The sequence below is a fragment of the Onychomys torridus genome, chromosome 21 (assembly GCF_903995425.1).
Source record: "Onychomys torridus chromosome 21, mOncTor1.1, whole genome shotgun sequence".
NCBI lineage: Eukaryota > Metazoa > Chordata > Mammalia > Rodentia > Cricetidae > Onychomys > Onychomys torridus.
Genome location: NC_050463.1, coordinates 22741678 through 22764810, shown reverse-complemented (window position 1 = coordinate 22764810; position 23133 = coordinate 22741678). Strand labels below are relative to the sequence as shown.

General features: G+C 40.4%; 1 protein-coding gene across 1 annotated transcript in view; it reads right to left on the bottom strand.

Moving 5' to 3' along the window:
- Nucleotides 1–3702: 3702 nt before the first annotated feature.
- Nucleotides 3703–23133, bottom strand: part of Slc8a1 (solute carrier family 8 member A1) — a 310778-nt gene continuing 291347 nt past the window's right edge. The window contains exon 11 of the mRNA XM_036170508.1: nt 3703–20202. Within this exon, the coding sequence (XP_036026401.1) occupies nt 19826–20202 (377 nt within the window). The 3' untranslated portion in view covers nt 3703–19825. The remainder of the gene's footprint in view (nt 20203–23133) is intronic.

The window sequence follows — 23133 nt, the reverse complement described above, 5'->3', positions numbered from 1 at the left end:
AAAGGATGTGACTAAGGTGCCAAGTAGTGGTTGAGTGTGGACTCACACTAATTGTGTCTTTGCTGTGGGGCCACCATTATTCCTCAAAAAGGGATCAAGTTTCACTGCCACTTTATAGTTAAATCTTATTAAAAGCTAAGTATGGTGGTGGTGGTGGTGGTGGTGGTGGTGGTGGTGGTGTGTGTGTGTGTATACACCTCCTAAGCATGCCTAAAGAATCAGCTCTTCAGAAATGATAAAACTAATGCTTCAACACAGATAGTGTTATGAGGAAACCTCAGAACAAACTATTCATTTGTAAAAGAGAATTTCTGTCATGTCCAAGGTCATTTCAGATTTGTAACGAATCCCTTCTATGAAGTAACTACTACTGCCTATGAGGATAACCTTATGACCTGATTTGTGAAAATAAAATAGCCATTGGTTAATTTAGGAAAGGAATTAGAATAATTATATATAAATATATACATTTTTTTCCCAAATAAGATGCCTGCAGATAACCCTGGCCAAAGAAACAAGAATAAATATATCTGTTCTCTGTAGTTGTGTGATACTACTGCAGGTGACCTTGGTGAGCTGTTTCCACGGAGACTTCAGTGATGCAGACAGAATTTATTCAGTGTTCCTTCCTTTCATGTGGGTGATATAAAAGTCTTCAAAAACCATAAAAAGTAGGGTAATAATTATGTCTTATGATTGTTACTATGGAGATATGTGTCAATTCCACATGGAGTTTCTCTGGACTGATACAAATGTAAGTTAAGGTTGTATCTAACCTGGTCTATTCTATCCATATGTCTATCCATCTATGTGCTTATGATAGTTTTGCTGCTGCATTATTTTATTGAGATTTTTCTGTCAGCTTGAAAGCTTACTCTAAATAAATAGAGACTTTCAACTTTTGATTTTCAAAAGGCAAAATAAAATGATGATTGCCAAGGTTGAGCTTTAGAGTCAAGTAAATTTGAATCTGAATTTTGGTTTGCCACTTAGTGACTATGGAAGTTTGGCATTTGGGGCAAATATTTACATTCTCTAAGCTCAAGTTCTCACATGTATAAAGGACTGCGAATTGTTCCCACACCAAAGAGATTTTGTGAGGACTGCGATATGATATAACTAAATAAAATACTAAGTATATTGCCTGGTTGTTAAGAAATAGTTAGGGAATTTTGGTTGCAGCTAATGAAGTGAAGAGAGCTAATTTAGCCTCTTGATTCTTTTCAACTTTCAAAATGATGAATGGTGTTGGCGTTAAAGAAACATTTATTCAGACACTTGACAAGGCAGTGAAAAAGACTTAACACACTCAAGAACAGCACTATTGTTGCAGTACTTTGCAGCAGGGTAAAGCTCAACTTTGAGAAAATAAAGGGGGAGTGAGACTTAAAGCCAAGGTCTATGGTGATGGTCAGAGGGTAAAAATTACCCAGAAGGAATTTCAAGTCTAAGGTGATTTCCACTGGACGAAGTCAACAGTGTTATTATAGAAAGTAAGGTAGGGTGAGTTGGAATGGGGCATGTGATTGTGAAGGGATCCCCAAACAGCTTGACCACACAGCAGCCATGACAGGCTTAGGGGCCTAGACATAGCTTCTGTGACAGGCTTACTGGAAGGCAACACCCAGATCCAGGAAAAGTCTTAAGCTGATACCACCCAGGGATCCATCCAGGGGTGAGGAAGTATCTGACATCCCACACATTCCAACCATTAGATAAGGTGGCCAGATGTCTTTGAGTCTAGTACACACCTGTTTCCCCTTCTTACCAAGATACCCCTAGATAATTGTCAACCAGTCAGGGTCCTGGACCCTGGAAATCCCTTCACCCTAATCTGTAGTATGATACAAACTCTGACCCACCTGAGCTCAGGGCTCTCTGCTCTCAGCACTGTGTTGGACAGACGGAGGGACCAAGCTTGAAATAAAGGCTCTTTGCTTTTACATCTGGGATTTGGTCTCCGTGGTGGTCTTTTGGGGGTCCCTGTGATCTGGACATAACAGTGATCAGCTTTCAAGGGAGGGGGACTCTTACTTAACTGACCCAGTGAATGAAGAAATGGGGCTAAGAGTGGTTATTAGAGCAATGCCATAACTGTAGAGGATGTAAATGGCAACCATCGTTTGCTGAGTATCAAGCCTTGTATCAAGCACTGTGTAAGGCCCTGTGTATGCTTATGCTTATCATGCCCCTAAAGAGCAAGTACTATGGCGACACTGGTAGCTTTACAAACAAGGACACTGGGGTTCAGATTGGTGCAAATCACACAGGTAGGCTGATGGTGTCACGAAGTCACTGAGTTGATGAGCACTGTTCTGCATTGTATAAGTGTGGCTGTGTGGCTAGCTCTAACCTCATCTTCTATGTTTAGTTAATATTAAAGGTGAGTGAGCCAGTTCATGAACCGTGGGGAGAAGTGCAAGCCTCAATCATTTTTCAGCCTCTCCCACTTTTCCTTCTAATTAGCTACTTGAATTTTAGTTAGGGGTTTTAAAGATTTATTTTTATAGTGTTTGTGTGTGTGTGTGTGTGTGTGTGTGTGTGTGTGTGTGTGTGAGAGAGAGAGAGAGAGAGAGAGAGAGAGAGAGAGAGAGAGAGAGAGAGACTCTTGAGGCTAGAAGAGGCCAATGGACACCCCAGACCTGGAGCTCTAGGTAGCTATAGCTGTGAACTGCCTGGTAGTGCTGGGAATAGAACTCAGGTCCTCTGTAAGGACACCACTCTTAACAACTGAGCCATCTCTCAGTTAAAGGATATCCCCAGGCCTTCAATTTTTGAGTATGCTTTTCACCTGCCTTCTGATTTTGATAAATTTGGAGCTCATTTATCTTTCTCATGTCCAGAACTTACCATGAAACCCATTGGGAGCACCTCCTTCGATCACTGTGTGAATGCTGTGGGAGGTTTAGGTCTGGTGTGTGTGTGTGTGTGTGTGTGTGTGTGTGTGTGTGTGTGTGTGCATGTGCATGTATATGCACATTTAAAAAGCAGTAAGCAGTTATGGTATATGTAAATAAACCTATCACTTAGAAAACATCATGGTATAACCCTTCTCCTTCTATGGTCTTCTAGACGTGTTTATTTATCTTTCAACAGACACTTCTCTAGTCTGTCATGAACATCTTCAGTCATCCTCAGGGTACTAGTTTATGACATGAGGACTGATGTTGCAGTTTATGGGCCACATAGAACAGTATGATTATATCTGAAAACAGACAGTAGATACAATTTTCAACAGAGAATCTTTTAAGTGCCCCCCCAACACACACACACCAAGCTCTTACTAAGTCAGGAGCAAACCCCTAAAATTCACTGTTGTTTCTTTCAAATTTGACCTTGAGACTTAATACTTCCTAGATCAAATATACTACATCTTAAGCTAGGACTCCTTTGTAGACAGTTTTGGACTTTGTTATAGGAGAAATAAAAATGATTGAAGTCCATGGTCTTCACAGCATGGCTTAGGGATGGATGAAAAATCCTCAGCAGAAGACATAGATTGGTGATTTCTCTGGCTATTAAGGATTTTTCCAATATTTTGTAAAGGACACAGGAGGTACATAGCTGATGTTTGTTGACTGAATGAATAAGTAAATTTTGGCCATTAACTAAAATGTCCCTGGACCTGCAACAATGAATATTTTGATTTTCCTTTGTTCATATTAGTTACCGGAGCCATACAAAAAAGTACATGAAAGTTGATAGAATATGAATGACTCATTTACAAACATTTATATTTCAATGTTAGGAAATATGTGAGATTAGGAAAACAGTGAAGACAATGATTTGTACACAGTCAATAGTTCAGGCAATGACATTCTCACAAATTACAGCTTAACACGATTAAACAGCACATATAACATACATGTATGACAGACATTGCTTTTGATATTGACATACGTTCAGTTATACACATAAGAAATATTACCAGTTACAGTTTGGGTTATGAAATAGATACTTTTTTTTGATAAGACATTTCAAATTACAATATATCTCAGGCAGCATGCAGGAAAAGTCATTTATTGTATCTTTGTTAGGACATACTTTGCACCGATCTTCCAATTTTTTTTTCTGGTAGTTAGATCAAGACTATAGAAACCACAGAAATGATTGAATGGTTGAAATCAGCAGTTGTATTTACTGGCTGAGAGAATTTCTGGTAAACATAAAACTTTCTGAATTCATTAACAAAATGCACAGTGATCATAAACTTAAAAAGTATTTTTTTCACAATTAATTCTTGTTTATTGGTGATAGAGCAGCTGCAGGGAATCTCAATTCTGAGAGCTGGATTTTACATAACAGCAGGGACTTATTCTTCTGTGGGCTCACGCCATCACAACAGAGATGTTTACCATTTGAAATCACATATTATAACAAGGTGCTATACAAAGATCACAAATATTTGGTGTTTCCATTTTAACGAATATGCTGTGGTTATTCCACAAAGAGACTAGATTAACAGGCAGTGTAAATCACAGGAATCTTAAGATTTTTTAAAAATACATTTTATACAATAGGCTTCTTATTTCTTCACTAGCATTTCATTTTAATTTTTTTTTAAATTTTTTGTCTTTATACTTAAAGTCCTTAGAGAAACTAAGAGCTTCTGGCTCATACCAAGAGAGTCAATAGGACTGATATTTCCCACAGGAATATGGCTGAGTGTACATTGAATCACAGTCAATAACGCAACATCTAATAGAACAGATTATTTAAAAAGTTCAAATCAAGTCTAATTGTTTTAAAAGACAGAAGTTTGAACAAAACTGTAGTAATCAAAATTTTATTTACAAAACATTTAAATATATAGTTTAATGGCTAGTTCTTGCTAACTGCACAGATTAAATTGGCGTACACAGTCAATTAACTTTCTGTGCAACACTGGTAGACCTCTGAGTCAATGAGTGGTTGGGTGAGAAAATCAGACAGTAATTCCTGTCCACTCAATGTTCTTGAAGAGAAATGTTTTAATGCTTTCTCTGTGAGACAAGAGCTGTCATTAGTGTTGGTGTGTTTAAGGTCTCCAAATGCAACCTAGTGAGATGTCCAAATTTGAGGAAAAGACTGATAAATGTGCCACTGAATTTTCAGATTCAAATATAGCTTTCTTTTTCTAAGACTTCTGTGTATTACATCGGCTTAAAATATTTCCCTTGGTCATGAGAAACACACAAAAAAAATTCATTTTCAAAAGGTAAGTGATGGAGTGAGCATTTCTTACAATCACATTCATAATACAAGAAGTTAATCTACATTTTACAGATCGTTAAACAATTCTCTTTGGCAGAAGACAATAAGTAACTTTCTCTGCTTCTAACATTTCAAGGAGGCCATTTTCTTTCCCAGTCCTATCAGGTATGTGGTCACTATTTCAGGATCATACAACACCACAGATATACAAATATTTAATGAGCACAAATTGACAGTTAAATTCAAATAGTATTGATCCATTGCTGTAGGTATTTTACACAAATATTTCTAACAGTACTTCTGATGATCATAATTTTAACACAATTAGCAATCATGGGCATGTTACCTTTCCTTTCCCCCTCCAATTTTATCTCTAAAACACTGAAGGAATACACTGGAAAGTTTCTGATGGTTATACATTGTGTTTCCCCACAGAATTACTGACATAGGATGTGCACACCTTTATGTATGTGTTGTGCGCTGAAAATGGCAATCTTTGTAGATTTTCTTTGTTGGCTTGAGAGGTTCAAAGCTGAAAGATTCAGCTAAGCTTCCATCCCTATTATCACCACCAAACCACCATTCAGGAGATGCCAAGTGTGATGAAGTTATTGAAAATACAGTCTTAGACATGGGCCATCTCCAGGTTGAGCTGGAGGAATGTAAGGATTGTGTACACTCACTCACGCTAAGATTGCCTCTAATTCTGTCTTTCCCTTCTCCTGGTCTGTCTGCGAGGATTATTTGTGATGGCTCCCTTACACTGGGAGTCCATCTGTACACATTGCTCTTTACCCTTTAGCCTGTGGGGTCGGGGTGGGGGACTTGTTTGTGCTCATCTCTTTTCTAGAGAAGCTTTCAGGCATGAGGACATGCCAACCTTTTCTATAGGGATTGCCTGTTATAATGGCTCAGGATGAATTCAGTTTACCCTTAAATCATCCACCAACTTTGTTCAGTGGTGAAGAATGGCCACCAACAGCCACTAGAGGCATGGGACAATTGTGAATTAGTTTCCAGCTGGAGATCTCAACCCTCTTGCCTGCCCCATGGAATACTGTGGTAGAACCATGTTCTGTCCCTATGTACAATAGCCATTTCCTTTCCTGGCCCTTGTTTAGAGAGCTATGAACGGGAAGTCTCATTGGTGTACGCTTTGTACTCTACAAATAAACCACGGGAAGTCCGGTTACAGTAACAGTTGTGCCAGCGGTGGTTAATATGGCTTTTTGGGAGGAGACTTGTGTTGTTCCATTAACCTGTGACTATCACTGGGAATGGCACTCACAGGCAAATATGCTTATGGTTTTAAAACAATCATATGCTACCTTCTCACGTCCGAGCCTTTTTGATGTTCTATTCAATAAGGGTCTTTCATTATCCAACTGTTTTCCTGCTCTTTTGTGATTCAAATCCAGGTTTATTTCAAGGCCTCGGGATCAGAGCAAATTACACAGTGCGTGGATTGTGGACCGAGGAGAGATGCGTGGCAATTTCACCTTGGAAGTTTCCACTGTGGAGGCTTCCAAGGTGACTTTCAAAGGTCAGAAAAAAATATCAAGGCTTTGGATCTTAGTGACATATTTGAGGCGATTGCATGGAATCTGACTTAGGCCTTCAGCTGCAAATATTATATCCCATCACGGCAATGGCCTGCTGTAGTGATGTGACTCTCAAAGAGGCTTTGATTTTGAGTAAAAGAATATATCTAAGTGGAGATGATGATGATTGAGACCAAATGAGCTGTTCTGGAACTGGGGCTGTAAGTAGTCAGGTTTGTTTGAGAGGTATAGGACAGGAGAGAGGGTGTCAACGGGAAAGCATCACCCCACCCCCACCAGCGCAAATGGACAATCAGCGCTCAGTTTTGACCAGCAGCAGTAGAGGCACACAGATTCTTGAATTGCTTTTCTGGCTTCAAAGCAAGGACAAACACACACGGGTATTTTAAGTACTGAAGAGTTTCAGGTTAGATTTTAGAGGACAGACAGACACATGTCCACACATACTCAGATAACTCACTATCTTAGCCTAGCTTTGTAAGACATTCTCATCTGCCAAGTGACCTGAATATTCAGTACTCTAATGCCAGCAAGAGAGCCTTCGAAGTTGACCCCAGGGGTGATGCCTATGGTGCCTGTTGTTTCCAAGCCCTATGAGCCCCGAGGTTTATCTTGAACCAGCTTCCCAAACTCTAACAAGTAGTCACTGTATCTCAGTAGACTTCCACTCCTCAAACCAGAAGACATTCATTCAGTAGGATGCAGGACCACTACAAGAGTTTCCCATTAAGGATACCACAGGCAACCAACTATGAGAAATGGTCCCTTAGTTGTTTTCTGGACTGTAGGGTGGTCAGGTAAAGTGCATGCACAGTTATATTTTAAAAGAAAGACTCAGGGAAGAGAGGATTCCTGGAGTCCCATTCAAAAAAAAAAAAAAGAAAGAAAGAAAAGAAAAGAAGAAAAAACAAAAACAAGAAGCAACTGTGAAGTTAGTTTTCCTTCAAATTGAATTCCAAGTCTGAATTATGGACTTTTAAACCCACATGTCTGAGACTATTGTGCTGAGAGGAAGTCTGTCATTTAAGCCTTTAAGCTTCTTTCTGGGGGAGCAGAGTTAAAGAGGGGGTGACATTGATCATTCCTAGCCATGCAGAGCACTGTGTGGATTGATGGTTTTGAACTGCAGCATGCATTAGAATGATTCAAAGAGCTAGTTAAAAGGCGCAGTGCGGCGCCTACTCCTGGCATTTCTGATTTATAGAGGGCTGGGGGTCTCAAGTGGGAGCAGCTGATCTGCATTTTTCACAGGTTTCCTAGTCCTTGCTGATGCGGCTTGGCTGCAGACCAAACTTTTAAGAATCGCTGTGGTTGCTTATTCTAAAATAATCTTTATATAGTGTGTCTCTTGTCACCCTAATTGCTTTCTCACATCAAAGCTTTTCCATGTGGGATGGGGAGATCAATACTGAATTTTCTCTCCAGGAGCTCAAGTGGCAAGGGCTAGATTCCACGGGTGTTGGTTTAATTATAGACCGTTTTAGGTTTAGAAAGTCAATATATATATCAATATATCAACAATATATCAACATATACAATAAACATGTCTATCAAATGTAATTCTAACCCTTCTAACCCATGTTCTATGCTCTGGCCTCCCTATATAATTTTCTACGTTATTAAGCATGATGCCCTGAAAGTCCATTTCTAGAAAAGTCTACAGTCTTTCTTCATATAATATTATTTTCGTAATAATGTTACAGTTCTCTTCCTCCACTTAGGTGACAGTCACCTTATTACTTCAGGGTAATTAACGCTGTGACTAAATTTGTTCACAGTTTCTTGGCTGAACACAAACAAATGAGTTGTTGATTTCTCAGTGAAATCCCTGTGAAAGTTTCTTAATCCCAAGAGCTTCTGGAAAAGATTGAAGAGAGGGAAGGTTTCAAGGGACATTCTGGGCTTTCAGGTGAGCACAAGTTAAGGTGGACAAGCCAGTCAGCAGGCAGAATTAGAGATTGCCATTTGCTTGGCTGGAAGACCTGGGTCAGCTGAAGAGGTGGGGCTCTGGCAGGGGTTGAGGGAGATTGACAGGCATTTGTGGGAATGGAAGGAAGGCTGAGTTTGTTGGGGGGAAGGGGATTCTCTTCCTTAAGCAAAGACTTCTCTTTGATTGACAGCACAACTTGGATTGCTTAAGGCAGTCACCAGCAGAAAATGCCTATGGTGCATATTTTTACAAAGATGAAACACTATTTTTTTTTTTTTTGCAGTTTACTATTTCTTAATCAAAAGTGAAATAGAGGTCAAATTTGATGTGACAGAATCATTGCCATTTAAAAATCTGGTGCATTTACTGCAACCGAACGGCAGCTCTGGATGGAAACCTATAATGAGAAAAGGAAGGATATTTTTATTCCCAAGCAGCAGTCACAGAAATGATTGTACTTGGAACAAAAATATTACCCATTTAAATGTCTCCTCTCTACGCTGAGGCTCACCAAGCCATTTTATCTGTTGCAATGTGTCAGTCATGTTTGGTTACCCCTCTCTTCCCCCTCACAAATTTGGCTTTGTGGCTCAGGACTAATAAAGCTGGGACTCTTTACTCCCACTGATGTTGAAACAGTTTTGTCATTTCTTAAGACATTCCAATTGGGATTCCTTCAAGAGAAAGCTTACATTCATTCCACGGAAATATTCTTTGTTTACATAAGCAGAGCTCTGTTATTATTTTTTTTCCCTTCCTTTCCTTGTGAAAATGTCTACATGCTTTTTCTGTGTTTTATGTGCCATTTCAGATCACCAAGGAAGCATTGTGGCTGTGGCAGTCCAGGTAATCGCTATGGTTATGATTTAAGAAGTCTTTCTGTGAAATCTTTTGCAGTAGTCATTTCTCCATAACAAAGAGGGTATTTAACAGACAATTGAATCTGTAACAAATGGTATCCCCTTTTTTTCATTTTCCTCTAGAATACTTGTACCTTTAAATAAACTTGGAGGGGGTGGGCTGCTGGCCGCTGGGCAGCTTGTTTATAATTTCATATAGCTTAGTAGAAAACAGTGCTGACAATCTCTTTCTTTCTCCAATCTGCTGGGAAGCTTAAGGAATGCAAAACGAAAGGGGAATTGCTGTGAGACACTGTGGAAACTTAAAGGTCACCCTTAGAAGAAGAATGGATTTGGCCTTCAGAAGGTCAATGAGTTGAAATCCATTCCAACCTTTTAGGTGCTACTTCAAATGGAGGAAACTTCCCATACCCTCAGCCCAGCAGTGTATAAGTAATTATTTTCAAATAAATTGGTAAGTTCCTCCCAGATGCATGTGGCTCAGCTGGCTGGGCACTTGTTCTGTTAATTGAGTACAAGGAGGAACAACTGGTTGGCAATGTGAAGCATCTTTGGCCCATGCCTACCAGAGGAAGGAACCAGGAAGCTACTGACCACAGAGGGGCTTGATGTGTTCTGGAAAACAAGGACATCATCCATCCCTCCTGTAGCAATGGGAAGATTCAAAGCCGGAGAGATCTGAAGGTTCATAACTTTCTGAAACAAATAGATCTATCTACCTTTCCAGAAGAGAAAGCCTTTGAGTCTCCTCTCTGATGATGACTGAGCATTCACGTGAAGAGAGAGAGCACTGTGTACTCAGAGAGAAGCTAAGGTCCTCTTCTCTAGAGGCTGTCAATTGATGAGGAGCGCAGTTTTAGCTCAGAGAGGAGCCAGAAGCCACCACGTCAAGGACGTTCAATGTAGGTAGTTAGTAGAAGGAACTTCAATAATGACAAAGTAATTGACACCAAGAACAAGCTTTCCACAACTTGAAATGCTAACTAACCAGTCCTACATGGTGACTGGCTCATAGAAGACTCTGGAATGTGCTGGTGGAGTTCAAACCCATTCATCTTCATGGTGAAAGACAGAATGTGAAAATTAAGAAAATCATTATTTCTATTTTTCTTAAAGGGAAGATCTTTGATCAGTTTTAGAATGACCCTGTTAAATAATCTCACATTCATAAAATATCCTTAGACCAAAATGAAAGGTTAATTTAATTAGAAGGCTGTAATTGGAATCTGATTAAATCCAGGGCCAGTGTTAATTGTTTTAAATCATCCGCCTTTAATTCTTTACCTTACCTTGTGATACTTACTATAACATTTTATCAAAACAAATGCTTGAAGTTTATGAGTTTGTGTCCAAGATACAAAGTCTGATTTTGAAACTGCTCCACTGCCTAGATTGAATTATTATTATTTTTCAAAGTTTGAACTGAGTGGGAAGTCACTGAGTGACTGTGGCTAGACTGGGTATTATTTTTTGAAGTTTGACCTGAGAGGGAAGTCAGTGAGTGATCGTGGATGGAGGCTTTGTTAAACTGGCTCATTTTCTGTGTCTCTGGCTTGACTTCTATCTGGTCCCTTGTCAATCTGTAATCACCCATTTGATATTGGTCGAGCTCCACCCATTTTATGTCAGCTGTTTAGTGAGCACAGTATTAATTTAGAGACAGTCAAAATGATGTGTGCTTTCGTTCAAAGCTTCTGGTTCAACCAGTGAAGTACTTGGCATTCCCCTGCCCCCTACATTATATGCTCTGAAATAGCTGTTCTCTTTCCCTGGGAGGATTTAAAAAGATAGAAAGTGGAGACCAATGCTCTTTCTGTATCCCCTTATAGACTGAGTATGGAGAACATTCCACTGGGAATGGGGTAAATATAAAGTTACCAAGAAGGGCAAAACATCAAGACAGCCCAACAAAAACCCTGTCATCATCGCTAACCCAGCAGCTTCTGCAGACCCTTCCTTCCTTCTGTTTTGGTTTTGAAAAATTATTAAATATTTTGTCACGCCTTTAAAGAGACCCAAAATAATTCTGAGTGGTTTTTTTTTTTTTTTTTTTTTTTAAATAAAACGATTCTAAATTTGAGGGAAAGACAGAATGCTACTGGCTGTAAAAGCTGATATTGATTAGTGGAAGCTCTGAAGCAGGGTGAAATGAATCCTAAGCAGTAACAAAGCAATCTTTCTTTTCACTTGACCAATGGCATGACCATTAGAGTTCCTATAAGACACTGATGACAGCAGAACTCTGTTCCTGGAGTTTCAAAGACAAACATTTTTTGAGGGCTTAATGATAAGAACTGTAAATGATTTCCAAGGGCTTTGCACACATTCAGCTCCATGCCTTGCCCTGGGAGGACCCTTGAGAAGTCTCATGGGCAACTCTTTGGCCGGGCTAGTCGGATTTCGGAGGAGAAATGGCAGCGACAAGACGATCAACAGATTAAAGGTTGTGGGGAGGGAGTTGGCTCTGTTGAGGGTGTCTAACCTCAGCCAGAGCTAGTGAAGGATCCACAGACTGGGTGACAAAATATCTGTGGACAGATTGGGTGAGACCCCCCTCCTCTGTATCTCCCATCATGCCAAAATACATTTCTAGAAAGTATTAACTGATACATGGTTGCCTGCCTGCTTGGTACCATCTCTCCAGCGAAAATATAAAATCCCATCCTATTAACTTCCAGAATTTGGCCTTGACCAGAATTTGTTTTTTTTTTTTCAAGAGCTGTTTTTGACATTCATTCAAAAAAGCAGACAGAACCAAATCAACCCTAAAGGCTTCCTATCTGAAATGCTGGCTAAATAAAAGACATAAAAATGAATTTCTTATTTTTTTTTAAAATATTTTTATATCTGTTTCGAGAAGAATACCTCTTATTCTGAACAGTTCTTGAACAACTTGGAATGTACACCTTTAAGAATAACACTCCTTATTTGCACTTTCTTCCATTCATGACAGAGATATGATATGAAAGAAACTAAGTTGACCTGAATTTCTGGGCAACCCTAGTTATGTAGAATGCAGTTCTGGTTACTGGACATGTGAAAGTTATTTTTGTTTTTAATGTACATATCTGTATGGTGTGGGAGAAATAGGAGAGGGGAGAGCCAGTGTTGAAACAATGTCCAATTTCAAGAGAAAGAATCTCGCAGCTAGTCATCCAAATACTCCGAACTTTGTTTTGCACCAGTTAAAATGCAATCCTTTGGTAGAAAAAAGACTAAATGCAACATTCACATTAGTTTTACCCAAGAATGCAGGCCCTTCAGAAACATTTAACTACTGGTAGAGCTGCCTGGACCACGTGGTTATGGGGGCTAGACTCAAGTTCAATGTCCCATCCCATATATCGATTCAACATTATAATTAATCCTGAAATGTTAGTAACAATATCAAAATGGAGTCCTCTTTTAAAAGGGGGGAAGTATTACATTACCAAGGTGAGTAATTTAAAAGCATTATATATTTAAAAATGGAAGGAAATTCTTGAAAAATATTTTTATGAGACATCTGCACAGCTCTAATGTATTCCATAAAATAATTCAATGACATGGAAAGTATGCCAAAAGCATACTTTTCTTTAGCTGTCCAAGCAAAAAACTATATATGCCCAGCTTTGATTTTCATGTCAAACAGGAGAATGAGTTTAAATTATACAGTTGTCTCAGGAGACTGGGAATCTTTCTTACTTAAGGCTAATGACTTTCAAATATCTTAAATAAGGGTAATACATTATGAAATCCTACTTAACACATGTTCTTTGTGCCAAACTATTTCATTTAAAAAATATAATCTTGTCAAAGTGTAGCTAATTCACATCATTATCTTAATCATACAACTTGATTCTATGAGCATTATTGCAATACAGTTGAATAAACTAAGATTTTTCTTTGGGATATTTTTCAAGTCTAATGTTTGCTAAAATGAATGTAGCAAAGTAGAGAAAGATTCACGGTCTCATATTTTTTTTTTTCACACAAGCAACCATTACGGTCATATGACTCATATCACCAAAGCACTACCTAGTTTATTTCTTTGGTGAAATATTTTCTGAAGCGGTTCCATATTTGGTTTAATTTAATACATTTAATACATAGGGGTAGTTCTCTTGTGTGGAAAGAAAACTCTGGATTATGATCTTCACAATGGATGTGGGACATTGCAAATGAACAACCACACTTTGAGAAAAGATCTCTTCCTGGGATCACTGATCTCCTCTGCTACATGTGTGCAAGGGAGTCTAAGAAGCAGTTCTGCACATGGTACACTCACTGGCAAGGAGTGCCGGTAGAGAGGGCTGTAGAGTCATCCCGATAATCAGCTTTCCCTGCCTCTGGCACATTTTTAGATTTGGCAGAGTATACCTGTCTTTGTAGCACACAGATTATTAGGGGTGGGCTCTGTGCATGAACTATGAAAGCAGATCCAGTAACCCTGAAATTTGGTCATTTCTTTCTTGGTCTATTTGGTCATTAATGTGAGTTTTCCTACACATTGCCTACCCGAAACACAGTAACCAGTGAAACACTCAAGCCTCTCATAATGGTTCTTAGAGTCATATTGATTTTTCTGTGTTTATGTATGGCACCTTTAGAGAAACCTCTTCATGGGGTTTGGGGACATATGTTTTACTGTTCTTTCCCACTCTGTATTTATTGATAGAATAGGCTGGGAGATGGACACTGGGCATGATAAATATGACCCCAAAAGACATTAGTGAATTAGCATGTCACTCTAGGGTACCACATACCCCAAGCATTTGTGGAGATACTACACTTTGTTCTAAAATCTGCTGTCTGTGTGAAAAGTCATCCTAGTTGATTTTCCATGACAAGTTCGCTCTTGGAAGAAAAATTCCTGAGCAATTCCTTGTAGCACGAGTCTTCCCCTATTGCTGAGCAGTAACAGCGGGCGCCACAAAGTTTATTGAGTGCACTAAGAGTGGCCAATGAAGAAGGACGAAAGTTGGACAATGTGGCAAGGAAAGTCTGCACTCTGAAGTGACGCTCTTCGCTAAAAGTAAGTACATCAAAAAGAACTCATGATGTGTAAATGTCCCTTGAGGCAGTGGAAATGGAGAACCTTTGACAAAACTGAAAATCTGGGGATTCTCCAAGTGCATCTGTTTGGATACCTTGGCAGGCTGAGGTAATGTCACAGCAGGCTGGAGAGTTACCATTCCCTATGGACTGGACAGCAAAAGCATCCCCTGCCTCTCTTAGGAATTCTACCTCTCAGTGGTTGGCCCTTCTGTGGGAAGGACATTCTCTGCTTTGGGAGATTGTTATCCATGGCCTGGTTAAGAATTAAAAATGAAACACCTAACTATTTCAGTTATGCTGCTTTTCCACGATATCCCTGGCGATACAGTACCATCAGGACTACCCAACCTTTGCAATGTGCGGGCCTGTGTGAAAACAATGGCTATGGCAATAATAGTGTTTGAAAAGAACAGCAAAATCCCCAATCCATTACAAGAGAAATCAAATAAAATATGTGGGGAGACATGAACACACATTAATGAATCTATTCACAAGAACACATGTCCTCAGGAAGATAAATGTGGATTTCGCACATCTCTTTTCTGTGACACACCACTTATTTGCAAACCTGATAGTCACACTTTCTAGTTTTTGCCAGTGGTTAGAATGCCTTGTCCAAGAGGCATGATTCTTATAGAGCATGCTAGATTATAGTTGTAAGTTCGGACGTACATACATTGTCAATGGTGAAATGGCTACACGTTCTTAAGGTCATGAAGGTACAGCCACGACTTGCTCTGGGTATAGTTTCCCAAGATCAGAAAAGGAAAATCAAAATCGAGAGATGGATTCCACATTTTTCAGCTCAGAAGGAAAATGAAAGAAGTCTTCTTGAAGCTGAGTTGCTTTAGAAAAAGAGGTGGGGGCGTGGGGGGGGACTCTAATTTCTTCGACAAAGGTGTCAGATGTGAGAGCAAACTAGCCGCTCTCATTTTCTTTTGAGAGCTTAAGCCCGGAAGTGTGAAAACATGGACTTTCTAATGAGGAAGGCCCGGTGTGGAAAGGATGATGGGAACAATGCATTTCTATTTGTACTGAGATCACTTCTTGGGGAGAGGATGCTGGTGAGATGCAAGGAGCTACCTGTCCATCCCTCAGGCTTGTTTCAGACAGCATGTTTATGCTGTCATCTTATATTTGAGAAGCAACAGCCACAAAAACTTAGTGCGTTTATACTATAGAAGGCAAGGTTCTCTGAAAGCTTCCTGGTTGGGAGCACTGGATCATTGTGAACGTTTGCTCCTAAGCACTCGAGAATTTGGCTGAAGTCTATTAAATAGTCAAGGATCCCCACTATAGTACTCACTTTGCTCTTTGTCCAAGCAGTAAACACTGGCTACCAATTTGATATGAAATTAAAGATCAATATTCAGGAGGCATATCGATTCTTTGACTCAAGAAGAGTATTCAAGTTGTACCTTATTTTCTTCCCCCTTGAAAATGTGCCACACATGCCCACATGAGGCTGTGACGAAAGATTCTGTGGGAATCTTTAAGATGATAGATGGACAGAGTGCCATTTTCATGCACCTACTGTCTGTCAAGAATGTACCATGGTAAGAGGACACTATTCTTTTCCCACAATTCCTATTCTATGTCTGGTTTCACCTCTTCTGTGCTCTTTTGATTGTACGAGATAGGAAAGTCAGTAACTTATACAATTCATAGAGCTGGAAATTAATAACATAACACATAAGCTGTCCTGGGAGCAAGAAGAAATACAATACACAATACTAAGTGGGCAATCTGCTTGTCCCTTGGGAAGTAACTGTTCTTCCAATAACCATTGTGATGGGCTACATGATTTTGTATATCATGCTGTGTGCTGAAAGTTGCCTGACCAATCATAGTTTGAGTCCATGTTCTTGGGTGTAGAAAGCAAGAAGATAGAATCAAACTAAAAGGCGAGAAAGCAGTGGAAACAAGGCACACCCAATGTTGATCACAGCATCACAGGACAGCTAGACACTCAGACTCCATGTGCCACTCTTGGGACATTTAAATGAGAACACTGCATGACCAAAGAGCTGACATTTGCTCACCCCTGAATTCTGGTTGTCTCCTTTCCCATAGATGAGGATACCACATGCACAATGATACCTTTTTGGTCTTTATTTCTTCAGAACATAAAAACAAACAATGGAGAATGGAGTAGGTGATCATGAGGGGAGGCATTCCTCAGAACAGACTATGCTGTGCCACTGGTGATGAAATCACAAACAATTAGAAACTTTATTATTTTTTTTCTTCCGTGTCAATAATGTGTACCAATTTTAAGGAACAGCACTGGGAGTGCCTGTCCCCCTACAGCTGTGCACAATACACACAAAATAGAATACTCAAACCAATAAAATGAAATCATTTTACACATAATAATTAACAACCCTGAACATCCAGAATCATATTTTCCCTACAGCATGAAGACTGACCAGGCAAACAAACGAAAAAAACTTGAACCTTGAAGCTGACCAACAGCAAGAATTTCTTGGGAAGTTCTCTGTGAAAATCCACTACAGGATAATTGACATTCCAAAGATGGAATGTAAAACAAACAAGCAAACAAACCAAACAAACAAAACAGTGCAAAACCTTTCTAATGTTTTAATCATGTATATCCTTGGGCTGTATTTACTTAGTAGTTTTAGGCTAGCTTTCCACTTTTAAAATCTAAAATGAAGTTTAAAAAAAATGAAAACAAGATGAGTTAGAATGTACCACTGAGGTCACCAGTGTCACCATTGTTGGTGGGCTGTGGTATCTTGTTATGGAAAAAGGTATCATTGCCACCTAGATTAAAAACAGGTTCCGGTCATCATCATGATTACCCGTCTTGGTCTAAAGTAGGAAGATGAACAAACCTACCAGTTGGCCAAGGCTAAAGTGTGCTTTTCCAAAGCTAAACATTACATTCTTTCAAGAAAAAAAATGAGCATTTGGTCAACTGCTTCTGTTGTGCAATTTTAATGTGATTGTGTTAAAAACAAGTCATAATTATTTTTCTCTTGCAAGATAAAACCCTTTCAGTATGGTTAGGTCAACTCTTACAATCTGAATAGGAATCCCATCCACTACATATCCCCTGGGGGTGGGAATCTGGGCTGTCTTGGTCACTGTTCAGCTACCAGGAGGTAGTATATTACCTGGCCTATTGAATGGGTAACAGGTATCTAACTATTCACTCAGTCACTAAAATGTTTATTAAATAATGGACAGCTATGATCACAGTGGAAGAAGAGAAAGGAGGTCTCAGCAACATTTTCTTAAGTATCTTTGAATCAATGCAAAGGGCCACAGAGGTCTCAGAGAAGTCTCTGAGAGATGGGCAAAGCCATTCCATTTTCCCTCATTAGTGGAATCACTACTTTTGGAATGTTGGATTTTTCTTTGCTCTTTGGTGTTTTTGTACAGAAAGAGCTGTTTCCTTCCAAGGGTTAAAGATCCCCAGTGCAATCCTCCTGGGAGGCCTAGGTCCCTTTGACTCATCTCCTCTTTGCATCATACATAGGGGACTTCTAAGAGGCCTACTGGTCACCCTGTTTTTTTTTTTTTTTTTTTTTTTTTTCCACTCAGGTGTTGCTAATGAAGTCAGGGTCTAGAAGGTGAATGAAGCAGGGCTCAAACCAGCCTTCTACATAGAAAAATAAAAGGAACTCGCACTATCCACCGTCTGTGCCAGACAGAGCAGATGTGCAATAAATACTTTGGGGGAGGGGTAGTGTGGAAAAAGTGGCTCTCAAAGTCCAGGCACACCCACAGGATCCACTTTTCTCCCAAGCCTCTCTCTTTGGCCTGCCTGAATTAATGATGGGTGAATCGTGGAGGCCTCTGATATGTTCTAGATGGCTAAAATCCCATGGAGACCTCTGTCGTTTTCCTGCGGTCCTCTCAATAACTTTAATCTCTCCTCACATGGACAATTATTGCTTCTTGGAAATTCATGAACATTAAGCCATTTTCTTTTCTTTTCTTTTTTTCCCCCTACTGGTATTCAAACTCAGGAACAACTCAAAAGTAACAACTCAGGTGGGAAGAAAATCACTTACGTCTTCAATGTCCAATCACCGTCGCTGAATGGGAGAACGGTATTTGCTATACTCTACTATATACAGATACTCTTTGTCTTATTTGTTTTTTTGTCCATGCACTGTGTAATGGGGATCACAACAACATTCCCAAACAGGCATATGAAGGAGGGCAAATGTTCAGTCATGACTGGAACAGGATTGTGCAGGCCATGGAAAATAAAAGGGATGGAAAAAATCTCAGGCAACAGCAACACAGGGCCTGGACACACGTGATGACCAAAATGATGATATATTTCTTTCTTTCTTTTTTTTTTTTCTTTTCTTTTTTTTTTTTTTGGATGGGGTTAATATTCCTGCTTGCAGGGGTTGGGTGTTGGGCAGGAGGAGGTCTGGGATGGGATACCTGGGGAATTAGCTGGGCTGGAAGGAATAAAGGTCTTGCTAATCACAGTTCAGAGCTAAAGAGGTTAAGGGATGAAGAGTTCTGTGTGTTCCTGGGAATCTAGGCACGTTATCCCTGTGCCTGTTGAACAAGAGTACCAGGCACCATTTCCTTAGCTACATCTAGAATCATGGCTTTTCCTGGCTCCATTTCAGTTCCCATGCTTTGCTTCCTTGAGGCAGATCACCTCTGTTCACATCTCAGAGATAAGCAGAAAATTTGGTAATATAGTAAAGATGTGGCTTCTTTCTTCATCCAATGCCCAGCTCCTTCCTTAATCCAAAGTAATGTGTAAAGTGTTTGGAGGAGGTGAGGAGAGAATCATAATGGCTTCCATATTGATCCCACATCCATTCACTGTTGGGTGGATCACGGCTTCCCATAAAGAGAAGTAGGATCCTGGCTCTCCAAACGGAACAAAGTAAAACCAAACCAAATCAAAAGCCAACCGCCACCTCCCCGACCCCATCGGGAACAAAACAAAACAAGAAAGAACAAATAAAAGCCTCAACCGTTTATGAACTTGGAGAGAGTCCAGCCCTTCTAGGCTGAGATGCAAGATGGCCCCGCCTCCACGCCTTGTTCAACACGATGATGCCCCGGGAATGGGAGATGGTGGTTTCTGACTTCCGCCCTAGTACAGAGTATGCTCTTGAAGCTGGATTCCATCAGCAGGTTAAGTGAACATGACAAATGTCAGTTTCCTCTGTTCATTATACATAATTTTTTATGTATATATATGTATACATATAAATTTACTATATCTGATCGTTCCTTTAGAAGCCTTTTATGTGGCAGTAGGCCTCCAGGGAAGAGAAGAAAATGTACAATAGCCACAGGAGCACGAACAGGCAGGATGTGAGGAGCTTGGCAGTCCGGGGCCCACCCAGCTCACCTCCTATTTCTGGCCTCCGCCGATACAGCAGCACCCCCACGTTGATGAATGCAAAAATGGTGAAGAGCGTGACTGAGAAAGCTAGGGTGCCAGGTGACACTCTGAACTGTTCCCCGTTGGCTGCATGGTAGATGGCAGCAATAGACCAGGCCACGCCGATTCCCAGGAAGACGTTCACAGCATTGCTTCCAGTGACATTGCCTATGGATGCATCTGCGTACTGGTCCTGGGTGGCTGCTACTTTGCTGGCAAATGTGTCTGCAAGAGAAAGAAGAAAAACAAATGAGTTAACCCCACATGCATGCTCATGGGGTGCCAGGAGCTTCCGCTGTGTAGTCTAGACTCAAGCCCGGTGTAGTCTGTTGTGTTTCTTTGAGTCAGTCTTCTGGTCAAAGGAACAGAGCACAGATATCAGGAGTCAAGCTTGGTGCTGCCTGTGTTACTGACAGAGAAAGTCCTGTGAGTCAATTTCTTTATCCACAGATGTCATGTTCTTTGTCTACTGAGCTTCCATGGCAGTTATCTATCTATCTATCTATCTATCTATCTATCTATCTATCTATCTATCTATCTATCTATCTATCTATTTATTTCCTGAAATGTTCATAGCCCAAGTTACATCAAAATCCAATGGGGGCTTTCAAAAGACTGACTATTGCCAGGCTCCATCCAGCTGTTCTTGGTCATAATCCCTGGGGCCCAGAAAACTATTTTCACAGAATCCTGAAAGATTTCTAGGTCACTACGTGTTGAAAATGGTCGCTGGAGAGTATTACTAAAATGCTGGATCAGCAGCTATTGCTTACAGACGAGCGAGCTAACATGTCAGGAGAGAGGTTCCAAGATCAAGGAGCAAGTCAATACTGCAACTGAAAAGAACCAGACTGTAATCATAGCTGACATTTGCCTAGAGCCCCGAGAATAGGGAAGTAGGTTCACCTGTTTGACAGTATTGATTGTGATAATAATAATAGGTCATGAAATGAGGCCCAAGGATGATACACATGCAGCATGCTCCATGCCACACGGCTAAGAAGAAGCGATGGTGAATTTGGGGCATCTGCCTCCTGCATTCAGGACTCACACTTGTTCACTGTACCATCTTAACCCTCGCCATGCCACAGACACCAGTAGGTATCCTCGAAGCTCTCTGTTGGCCAACACTCTTCACTGTGCCATTTTGTGAAGATAGAGATGTCATGGCTCACGAGAGGGCAAGTTTTTGGGTAGCAATAGCTTATTAACATACAGAGGTTTTTAATCCTTTGCAATGAGCTTTGTGACCCTAGGCCTCAGTTGTTCATCTGTGGAATGGGATACTGATACTCACTTAGACTTGCTGTTTTTAAGATGGGAGAGAATATGGAAAATGCTGTTTACACTTCTTGATCAGGGTAGATAGCTTTCTGTTGTTTTATAGAGATAACAAAACTAGACTAGTTCACAAGTTGGGATGGGTTGAGCTATGGCCCCACTTGTTAATCAGGAAGATATTCCATTTCTGGCCTGTGTGATGCCTAGTTCCTGACAATGATGTTTTTTTGTTTTGTTTTGTTTTGTTTTTTTTGTTTTTCAGGGCTGGTGAGATGGGTCAGTGGAAAAAGTTGCCTGCAGTGCAAGCCTGCTGTCCTGAGTTCAATCCTTGGAACCTATGTAAAAAACTATCTCCCCAAAGTTGTTGTCCTCAACTTCCATACCCACGAGATGCCATGAACCCTCTCCACATACATACACTCTCTATCTCATACATTCTCTCTCTCTCTCTCTCTCTCTCTCTCTCTCTCTCTTACACACACACACACACACACACACACACACACACACACACACACACACAGCTGTTTTCATTGTCCCTGTAAAGAACCATGAGCAACAAGCAACACGTTCATAATGGATGTCCATAAAGGCGGCACACTGAATTCCCATTTATAGCTTTGGTGATGGTGAGCGTTGTAGAACTACCAGTTTCTGAGTCCCATAGGTGCCTTGCAGGCTCTGGCAGGGCAAGTAGCCATGTGATACTTGAATCAATATCTTCTTTCTGCTTCTGTTCTGTCATCAACATCCTTACGAGTAAACTTCCATGGGAACAACATGAAAAGCGTGCATGTTCATATCATCCTGTAGTACTGCTGCTTTGTAATGGGGAAGGAAGTTATTTAGGTTGACTAGAGCCTACTGCACCTGTATATCATATTCTTTCTAAAGAGCTTGCTGTGGGATGTCTTTCTGTATGCTGTGAATGTGTGTTGCTCTGATTGGTTGATAAATAAAACGCTGATTGGCCAGTAGCCAGGCAGAAAGTATAGGTTGGGCAAGGAGAATTCTGGGAAGAGGAAGGGCTGAGTCAAAAGTCACCAGCCAGACACAGAGGAAGCAAGATGTCGAGGCACAAGTGAGAAAAGGTACTCACCCATGTGGCTAAACATATATAAGAATTGTGGGTTAATTTAAGTGTAAGAGCTAGTCAATAATAAGCTTGAGGTAATGGCCTAAAGTTTGTAAATAATATAAGCCTCTGTGTGTTTACTTGGGTACAAGCAGCTTTGGGACTGGCGGGTGAAAGAGATTTGTCTTGACTGTGGGTCAGGTGGGACACAGGAAAACTTCCAAATACAGGAGCTGGTCAGCTCTGAGGCCCTGTTTTGCTGATTGTGATCACTGTGTATGATGGATGGTAGATTTTGTGTGTTTTCTAAAACCAAAGAGATGAAGAAAAGCACTATGTGCTCCATATAACATATACAGGTTATGTATGTATTCTCATTTAACCATCTCATGATCTTATAGCCAGAGGCAATTATTTCATTTTTTGTAATTTTGGAATCTCTGATGTCATTATCTTATGCCTCTTGGATAAGGGTCCTGGACAGAAGAAAATTTTTAGGCCAACATGATTTCAAGGTCCATTCCCAGCCCACACCACACTGCCTATCCCAGGAAGGCCAAAGGTTTCTTCTTAGTTTGTTACAAGTCCCTCGGTTCCTTCTACCCAGAAACTTTGCAGCAGGTTTTTGTCAAAGAGCTTTCTCTGTTTTGAGGGGAAGAAGCCTGAGAAGAGACAGACCATCTGCTAACCCACCCTTTGGATTTGCTCTACCTTCTTTTGCATTTGCCTTTACACAGAACAGCTCAATCAGGAGCCTCAGAGATGGGGGGAATAAAGCAAGCCAGACACGTCCTAATGGT